Source organism: Thermobia domestica, chromosome 5 (assembly GCF_964235325.1).
Source record: "Thermobia domestica chromosome 5, izTheDome1.hap1.1, whole genome shotgun sequence".
NCBI classification, from domain to species: Eukaryota; Metazoa; Arthropoda; class Insecta; order Zygentoma; family Lepismatidae; genus Thermobia; species Thermobia domestica.
Window position 1 is genome coordinate 283356823 of NC_137458.1, and position 11059 is coordinate 283367881.

Genomic DNA, 11059 nt, shown 5'->3' on the forward strand with positions numbered 1-11059 from the left:
ATCGACTCAATTGAGCCGAGCCGATGGCTCATCACAATCGAGCCGGATCAAGCTATTCACTCAGTTGAACCAAGTTGAGCCGGTTGACATCACTACGCATGGTGGGCTTCTGCTTGGGCTCAGAAATTCGACCATGCAGGTCTCAGCCTCGATGGTAAGAACTACAGTATGTAATTATAATGCAATTATAATATAGGATCGTTATGAAAATCTATTGTCGTCTCGTTATCGAGACGTGACGAGATGCGAGCAGTTTCCTCTCTCGTGAGCAACATTAAAAGTATTGCACAGTACTGCTTACGTTTCTCATAGCTTTCGCTTTCTAGTGTAACCACTTAATCAGATTATGATTCCAAAACGAGTTAAATTGAGCTGGAAGAGGGAGACACTTATCAAACTTGACTCGACTACAAACCTGACCTCAAAACAGTGACTTGCTCGGAACTCGACTCGAGAAAATTACCTTTCGCTAGACTCGTGCCCATCCCTAACAATTGCAAATTTGCATCATATATCGTTTGCCAATAATAAACACTCGAGCATACCAAACTAATTGGTAATAACAACATAAGTAAATTATGTAATACTGAACTATCTAAATTATATCTGACCTAACTATATTATTGAACTATCTATTACGAAATAATCTATATGATAATTTCCTTCTCTGTAAACATTCATAAATAAATTCAAAGATGAAGCAGTATCGTGCTGACAGATGATCTGTAAATACTTTATTATTTCAATTTTTGGATACAAACCTTTGTCGGGATAACAACATAAGAGTGTGTACATATGTAAACTTCCAACATGGGAGTATTTTGCCCAGTTAGTCTTGTTGGATTGCAATCTGAAAGAATACGGTTAGATCTTCAAGTACTCGTAGAAGGGAGACGCTTTCTAAGCTTCACTAACATCGTGCAAGTCTTACGAAAGTTAATGTGCAACAGACGGACGGATAGACACACAGATTCCAATCTAGTCGAATGGTAAAAGCTTCGCTACCGTTCGCTCAATTATATCTTGCATTTTTTGTAGGGAGAAGCACTTTTCATCACTCTCTGCAACGTAAGAGAAACATCTGATGAAATGATACGAATAAGACAGTCAATACAAGTGTTTGAAATATGTTTTATAATTTTCCATATTATGTACGGGTATACTGTATTATCAGCCATTGCTAGTAAATCAATAGATTTTCAGTTTCTAGTGATGTCATTCATGTATCTTGTGCGTTACAAGTGTTTGAAGAGATTTATGAGCAAAACAGTAAAGGAACAATATAAATGCATAACCTTCATAATTTTTATTACTAGTAATTACAGATAAGAACCATTCTGTTGGCTTAAGTTTTGCTATCGTTGAAATACGCTAAATTTGAAACAAGAAGTCTATGAAGATTAGTCTGTTAATTTGCTAACACATTTCCTGCATATATGTCCAGAACATTTCAAGGAGATATAAAGGAAAGTCAATCTTTCGAATTTTAGGTTCTTGCAATAATGAAGACGCTAATCCTGGCTCTATCAAAGAGTAGTATATCCGTAAGTATTTGATCTTTAGCCGAAATTAATTATGTTAGAATTTTCATTTTTCTTCTATCATAAATAAGGAATGATTCCTCGGAAATATCTAATTTATTCCCAGCTCCGTATTCATGGCCTCATAGTCGAGCATGTCGAAATCCACTGCTACGGAGATCAATTTCATCAAACTCTTAGTTATCAAGTTTAGCTCCTTATATCGAATAGCATTGAGTTTATTATGCCAGTATATTTTAATAAACACAATGGCAAAAGGTACTGACAGTAAAAATTCTTGTTCTTTTGGCCGTTAATATATCAGTAAGTATTCTTGTGTATGTTATAAAAAATAAAATAATCTTCTACCATAATCCTACATATAAAGAAATCTTTTTGAATGTTTCAGTTGAAAATATTGTATGAAACAATCTTACAAATACGCTAACTATATATATATATATATATATATATATATATATATATATATATATATATATATAACAGATTCCGTTATCTTTTCTTTCCTTCCAAACTAAGGATGAAAATATTCTATCACGGCGAAATTAAATTACCGCTTATTTTACAGCAATTATGTAATATCTTCAAATAGATAAGAGATAATCGGAAAGTGGAACAAGAGCTCGCTAGACAATATTATTTAACATGCGATACCGTTATCAAGACTAACTTATCTGCTTTCGATTTAAAGCCATTTAAAAAATAGTCATGCATTTTCTCGTTTATAGATGGCTGCATATGGTAAGCTACTAGGTGACACGTGATAATGGTACCTCATGCAGAATAAGGATTTCTAGCGTACCCTTGTTCCACATTTAGATTATGTTTTATCTATTTGAAGATATCACATAATTGCTGTAAAATTAACGGTATTTTAATTTCACCGTGATTATTCCTCTTAAGGGTTGTATTCAATAATGTTTTAATTAGAAACAGTACTGTTGCCAAAAAAAGGCTAATCACTAAAAAGGAGAAAATTATTGCCTTTTTGATGTGAAACATAAATCAACATAAAAGGTGAAAGCTTTTCAGCATTGACATATTATATTTTCAGCATTGACGGCATTGACAGCAGTGTGAGTTGGCGAGATTCAGCATCCTTTATTACACTATAGCCTTATGTTCTTGTTGGCCAACATCTAGGCAGCTCTTTGGAGTTAAATCGTAGAATGTTTGGATATAAAATCTTGCAGGCAAAAACTCAGACAACAATGTCATATAGCAAATATCTCGGCGCCTAAAACCTTGTGGACAAAACTCTCACGGCACAACTGGCAAAAGCCTCGCTACAGAGATTTATTCAATATAGAATGTTGCAAACATCGTTGAAAAATATATATTAAAAATAACATTTAGTGTAAACCTTTCATTAACGTATCCTCCGTCGACAAAAATAACTGAGTGTGCGTAACAGAACCTTTTGTTTCGCGCCCACTCTCAGATACGGACACAGAGCCGCATTCCTTCGCAGTTTAAGTAAACGCAACGCAAAATTTGTCTTTTAGTTTGTCAATATCTGATTTCTGATTTCATATTTTTTTACATTGGACCCTAGGCATAGGAACTAAATATACATTTCTAATTGGTTGCAGTTTTCGATTGTCCAAACCTTGTGATACATGTATTGTGTATTATAGTAATTGAAGAAAATGGCCCCTTTGTGTGTTGATTAACATAAAAAGATAATTATGTTTTGTTACATTTCTTAAGAACATAGGGCATTTCTTTTTCACGCGCTATCCCCAGAAATATGCATTTTGATCACTAGGCAGGAATCCCACTATTCAGGTCAGCACCTGCGGAAACTGTAGATTGTACACTCATATCTGTTGTTTTTTATTAGTGTTGCATGTCGTCACCTTCGCACCATTAAACTAAACGCGAATTGCGGATTAATTTGAACTTGAGAGTTATCTGAAGTGGACTATTCCTCTAAGCAATTCTGAAAGCTTATGGATTATACACCAATATCGGTTATATTTTTAATTACTTTTACATGTGACCATCAAACTCCACATTTTACTACAATTCCAACAAAGGATGGATTTGGACTTACATGATCAGAAGTATTAATGTTAATCTCAGAAACTCGAAAAGCTATAGGTTGAACAAGATCGGCCGGTATGTATTATTTCTACGTTTTCTACTTTTCATTCTATTATTCACATTTCCGTGGTTATAAAGATACATTTAGACTGAAACAGCAACGATCTTCCAACGAATTATAAAAGCTATTGAAATGTGTATGCATGTAATTCCATTGTGGTTCCAAAGATTTTATGTGTTAAAAATTGGGAGTTGAAATTTCACATCTTTTTGAGTTTCCCGGTTCTACTTTGTAATTATAAAACTAAGTAACGTGAGTCTCAACAGTTTAGTTCTCTTTTAGTTTTATGAATACCCCGTTATACTTTAGGAGAGAAAAATTATGTTGTCATACTTTTATTCCCCAGTAATAATATGTACTTTTGATTGTGACCTAACATGCTGCCGGCGCGTCCGTTTGTTTCTTGATCATGTTGCATCTATACACTGTTATTTATGCATAATGTTACATCTCAAGGTTACCTGAGTACTTTTAGCTGATTTTACTATTAGAATAAAATTTGTTTTAAATGGGTACTTTTGTTCTCCTGCATAGTATTGATCCCATGAGAAAAAAGTAAAGGACTATTTTCGTAGTTAATTTAATGTTTTTTAAATTTATTACTTGAAATCGTTTTTGCTAGATAACATAATTCTTGAGATATTTAAGAGAAAATGTTAAAAAAAATATTTCCTTTAACCCCTCTCCACTGCACTTGACCTTACGATCTCAGAGATTTTTCGTATTTGATTAGGGCACTTCCAATAGTGTACCAAATTCCGTATATACATTGTCTATTTTTTTCTGATTAACGTTCTTTGGCATTGGTTACTTGATTTATGTTGCATTTGTGCACAAGAATATTTGTAGTATTTTTAACATCATTATGAACTGTTATATTGTGTCACATAATTGTTTAAACATTTTTCGTAAAATGTTATGTTATTTTTGTATTCATTTGAGAAAATAGATTCTGTAACAGGAAAAAAAAAAACATGTAAAATATTACTACAGTTCTTACAGTAAATTTTCTGCAATATTTAGTTCTGAAGTAGATGAAATATCCCTGTTTCATGTATAGCGTAATTATAGGCTTTTAATATACTTTAGTTTCTTTGGCACTAGAAAGTAGCTATTGAAGAAAATGTATGTATTATTATGGTTTTTAACTGCACATTAAACAATATCAGTCTTTTAAGGATACGCATGGTTGAACACTTTCAGATTCTTCTTGCTCTGATCGCTCTCATATCTTCTGTTTATGGATTTGGCACTTATGGAGTAGGTTCTGACGGACAAGCTAGTAATTATCATGTAAGTAATATTAAATATTAATACTTCATTATTTTAACTCATTTTATAATAATTGAATGTAATATTTTTTATCATATGGATCAGTTAATCAAGAAACCTTGAAAAACCTTCAAAGTTTTTTTCAGTGAATGAGGAACACATGAATTTTGTTTTCTACATAGTCTTCTCCGCACTCAATAAAATTTCTCAATGCTTACAAAGTGCCTCACTGCCTTTGAGAAAAAATATGGTCCTGCATCATTCGTTGCACTTCTTAATTGGATTGGAACTTCTTACTTCCTGCTGTCTCTCTAAGGGATTCAAAAAGGTGAAAATCACTGGAAGCTTAAAAAGAGGATGAAATATACACTTATAATAAAGGCCTTCAATGATTGCATCCGTTGCAAAGCAGTATGAAGCCGAGCATTGTCATGCGGCAGAAAGACACCAATTGTCAATAGTTCTCGTTGCTTGGTCCATAAAGCAGGTTTGGAATGATTTTAGAGGAGATTGGAATACAAAGCATTATTGACTCGGCGCCCCCTAGGCATGTAATGCTCCTAAATGGTGCTCTATTGATCCCAGAAAAGAGCAGGAATTAACTTCTGTGCTAGTTGTGTTTTAAACGTTTTTGGGTTTGAGTGATTATGAATACTGTCATTCCATGTTCGATTCTCTCGTTTACGGGAGGAAATACATAGTTCATCTATGTTTAATCTCCTGTAACGAGTCTCCTTATGAAATCATTATCATTTCGTTTAATGCAATGTATAAGAGCTCACATACATCAATACGTCTCTGTCTCAGTTCGTTTTCTTTATGTCCTCTACTTTTCTCTGACTTTGCTGTTACATACGTATTATTAGCAGAATCAACCGCCTCTTTCCACAATTCTGTATTTTGTGACTCTAATTTTTTCATTTAAACGTTCAGCTCAGCGTGAGACGGGACTTACCATTTCTGGACATGATATTTAAAAACATTTAAATCAAACCTATTTCTCTTCTTTTTCTTTTCTTTTATTTCTTTTATAAAAGTTCCAGATATCTGAAAAGAGACAAAACTGAAAAGAGAAGTACGGGGTGTTAATATGAAAATAAAATAAAAATTCAAGTGATTCCTCTTGTTGCTGTTATTGTTGTTTCGTTAGTTTCTCGTTTCAGTTTTATTTGTTTCGCTCGTGTGTGTTACTTGCAGTTCGGTTATTCTCTTTTTTAATTTACCTGTCTCCACCAGTAACAAAATACAAGACAGAAGAAAAAGGAAACCGTACACTTTTGATTTATTAGGAAACCAGTGTTCCAGATTTCGTAAAGACAGTTCCTCTCTTGGCTCTGGAAGAATAATTCTGGTCCGTTTTCTCGATTTCCTTTTGTTAGTTAAATGCGAATATATATATATATATATATATATATATATATATACTCGTTTTAAAACACACTACGCTAAAACATTAACATTAAAAATTGAAGATTTTGTTAGTATATTTTGTTTGTTTTGCTCTTTATTACTTTACTGCAATTTTCAGATATACGTTTTCTTTTGTTTAATAATTCTTTTATTCTACAGGTTTCTAAGAATATGTCTTGCTGTCATTTGCTGCTTTCTTCAATCTACCTAGTTTACTATTATTGTCTTTATATCGCACGGTTTTAGTTCGTTTCTTAGTTTTCTTATTTTAAAGATACAGCATACATCACGTTTTCAAAATATGTGCTCCAGAGTTCGTTGTTCTCCACACATAGGAGTCTATAATTATCTTTATTTATTACCTTAATTTCCTTTAAGTGTTGTTTAAATCAACCATGAATGGAGAGGTGTTCGATTAACTTATTATTTAATGATATTATTTTTTTTTGTTTTCAGGTCTGAAATCACTTTTCTAGTGCTTTGTCCTTTGCTTAATTTTTTCTATTGTTCCTCTCATTTAAGTTTTATTATTTAATCTATTTCTTCGAGAGTATTTGAAAATTATCCTATTATTTATTATATTTCTTCTTTCATTTCCCTTCTTCCGCATTTGATACATCTCCTCAATATCTGCATTGGTCTTCATTGGTTCTTCATGGCTCTTCATTAGTCCGCTGAAATTATCTTTATGCTGTTACAAGTTCTCATCAGTATTTGTCCATGTATCCTGGTTAGTTTTTTTGCTTATCTTTATATTCATGACTAAGCTGTGCCCCCAAATACCTGTACAATATTGAGTTGTGACATTAAAATAGGTTTGTTATATAATTTAAAACACTTTTTTCGGCAATTTAAAAATCTCTGAAGGCTATTGTTCAAAGATTGTTTGCTATTTTGCTTGCTATTTCCGTTTCTTGATGATACTTTCGCAAGTGTAATTTTTTATCCTGCGAAAGTCCAAGATATTTAAATTCTTTTACGTCTTCTGGTTTGTTTTTTCGTAATTTTAATTGTTGTTGTCTCTGTAACATCTGCAGAAACACCGTTAATTTTGTTTCATTTGATGATAATGTGAGTTTATTTTCGATTACGATACTTATACATTTTTTCAATAACATTTACTTTTCCTCAATCTTTTTTTTTTTTTTTTTTTTTTTTGAGGGTGCTCATAGTACTATTGCTAAGTCTATCACGCCAATAGTTTCTGATAAGTTGTTTAATTGATTTAAACAAGATTGGATTATTTTATTCCAGACTGCGTTTTAGCTCAGTTGACGTGGTACTCATCTATAATAATGACATACATTATGGAACATGCTGAAGCATAATTTGGGCCAATAACTGTCGCTACTTCAGTCACTCGGCCAATAACTGTGCATTGTTCCTTATCACAGATTCAACAGTTTCAATCTTCTCCGATATCACTACTAGATATGCTTGACTTGGGAAAGCGTCTTTAACAAATTTTCCATCTTTTAGGAATTCTTTTATACCACATTCACAAATGTGTTCCTATGACAGATATGCTTTGCCAATCTGTTACTTCAGCCTCCAATGAAACTCTTTAAGTTTCACACCTTCATCATTCAGAAACCTTATTGCAGAACTTTGTGTCACCTTGGTGTATGTTAATACTTGAGCAATCATCTTAAAACTGTCCACATGAGGGCGCTTTTGTTCCTACACCATTCTGGTACCTACTGGAAAGAAAAGAACACTGTAAGCAACAATATTACCAAATTTCATAATAGCAACAAGTTTTGAATTTATAATAATATTTTAATATTCGACTGTTTCTTGTAATTATGATAGTATTGTTCTATTTAAGTTTAAAAACTGTGTTTGCCATTAAGTACAGGCAAACTTATTACATGCAATACGTTTTTCAAGGATTTTTTTTATAACCGAATACGATAAATTATTTACAACCGATAGTAAAATACATTGTATAAACTGTTTGTTACCTTTGTCGTAACAAAAAGTTTATACAAGTCGTCATACTTACACACATTAAGTTCCTTTATTTCTTGCTCTACTTGCGTGTTTCAGACCAAAAACTAAAGGAACAATACTTAATAAAGTGTTGTAGTTGGATTTTCTATACTTTATTACATCATTTGTAACCATTTCCTCTCTCCGTCCCCACAACCCACCCAAGACAACATTGAATAAATCCAAACATGTATTGGAAAGCAGGCTGTAAGGCCAGAGAGACAAAACAGCCACACATCTGGATGAGTTATTTAACTTCCCGAGAATCTAATTTAGTTTCTGGCCTAAATACATACATGAATTTTATATACTATAGAGGTTATACTGCTGATTTTTAGAAATATTAAAAAAGTCAAAAATTAACAATTGTACATATAATCTTTAATTATCAAAAATATTCAACAAGAAACTAAACGAAATTTAGTTTTGTCAACTCTAAGTTGTGGATATGTAATATTTTTAGTTTTGTTCAAAATTACCTTAACCACGAGGACACAATAGTCCTTCTTCTTTTTGTTACAAAAATGGCGTCAGCCAAAAGATTAAAAAAAATGACAAATAATTATAATTATTATGTATGAAAAATGTATGAACTAATACTCGTAAGATTCACATAAATATATATGTATATATTTTAAACTTATCTGCAATACGTATATTACTGGCAAGACTCGATTATACTGTCACAAAACTATAGATAATTGATGAGCTATAAAAAAAATGAAATTAACTCACCAGGCAATTACGTCAACTGAAGCATCTGAGAATTTTTTTACATGGCGAGCCAGAAAACTCCCAGCATGCTCCAGTAGATAACAAGTCAAAAATTAAATTCGTAAAAACAAAACTACAATGCCGTGAAGTAAAAATAATGACCAAAGCAAGGAAACAATAACATAATAATAATAATAATAATAATAATAATAATAATAATAATAATAATAATAATAATAATAATAATAATAATAATAATAATAATATTTTATAAATGACTAGATTCTGAATACATTACACATTAAATGTAACATTGTTTTTAGAAATATTTCGTCATTATGAGAAAGGTCTTGTAGATTATTGACTTCTCTCTATATAAGTTTTTATATTATTTTCAATTTTCTTAAGCATAGTAAATGTTGTAGTCAATTTCGTATTAATTCTTAGTGACGCATTAAATAACCAATAGAGTATTCATCTCTGGTTCCCAAGCCATATGAGTTTACAGTGGACAACTCCATGTTCGTAGGTTTTCTCGGAGTTCCCTCCTTTCCAAGCATAATCTCATTCTACTAACTCATTCATAATAATTGTCTTTCCCTAATCATCCATCTACCTTACTTTAAAAGAAAAGAACTTTATGTAGGTCGTAAAACTGGAAGATAGATTTCTTATTAATTCTTACAAGAAATGTTGGAATATACAATGGTATTGTACTCAACAGATATTAAAATACCTCATATATTATATACCTTTCCATAACAGTTGAGATATGGAGGAAATGATGAACTGACGGGAGACAATACGGAACAGTCTGAAGTTCCACCTGTGAAAGGACGATACAGCCTTATTGAATCTTTTGGCAATGGAGAGATTCCGGCGAATGTAGCTGATGACATGGGTGGTTTCGATTCCATATTGAAAAGAGGTCATATTATCCCTCATCTTGAAGATCAAGATTAATGTTGTTTCTGCTAAGTAAAATGTAAATTAGGCTATTGAATAAAAGTATAAGCAAGAATATTTTGTGTTTGGAATTTTTAAAGTATATAGTAATATTTTTGTGTTGCTATTGTGAGTGTTTATTACAACCTCAATTTTGGAAATGTCTATTAGGATTTTTCTGCTGTATACCATATACCAATCTCTTTTTATTTGTTATTATCGCTTCTTTTTTATATTAAAAACTCATTGAATATAAGAACTAATACTAAGAACTGATTTGTTTCATTAAGAACTGGCTGAAACAGATTGAAGTTATAACTAGGCTGCCACTATGTCAAATAATAATACTTAAGACTTAATAATATTCCTCAAATTTGTATTAAAACAATATTTATATGAATGTAATATACCAATATATTCTTTTATCTTATGGCTCGCATATAACGTATATTACCCTTTGTTTACAGTTAGCATGATAATGGGACAATTCCCAATTTTTGTTCCCAATCGGACGAGATACTCTGAACTGCAATCAAACAGTCAAGTAAAATAGTTTAATTATATTTTTAATAAAGATGTAACAAACGGTATAAAGTATCAGATTTTTCAACTTGGGCTTTCAGTATACTAAGGAATCAAATCCACTTGGTAATTTTGCAAATATTTGGTCCTTAAAACCTATATCGGAAACTTGCAATGCTTAAAATATTATTTCCAGTTATTGTAAATAACTTCTGATGGAACTGTTACGTAAATAGTGCAAAGTTTTCTTCGTAATTAAGCGCTCCAAACTTTATTTTCCTCAAAACCTTCGGCCTTGATTCTCTTGTGCTTTGAATACTTTAACTGAATCTGAGATAACAATTACTATTGTTTGTGTTGTAGCATGTCTAACAATCATAGATATATCATATTTACGGAAACATTTACAAGGTTGACAAGTTATATGTTAAAATTTTTTTCAATCAATAGTGTAAATTAGGTTTCACTTCTATTTTTGCTATCCAGATGTGTCCTCCAGTAGGAGGGCATGCTCCAATGATAGCATTTGTAAAATCTGCGATAAGTAAAATTATGT

The 11059-nt window shown here is 31.7% G+C and overlaps 1 protein-coding gene across 1 annotated transcript; it reads left to right on the forward strand.

Annotated features, from left to right (window-relative positions):
* Positions 1-1410: 1410 nt before the first annotated feature.
* Positions 1411-10049, forward strand: LOC145684884 (adult-specific cuticular protein ACP-20-like). Its single transcript, XM_081757237.1, has 3 exons — positions 1411-1544; positions 4852-4941; positions 9802-10049. Exons 1-3 carry the CDS (start codon positions 1503-1505, stop codon positions 9997-9999), a joined length of 330 nt encoding a protein of 109 aa, XP_081613363.1. The 5' UTR covers positions 1411-1502; the 3' UTR covers positions 10000-10049.
* Positions 10050-11059: the final 1010 nt, after the last annotated feature.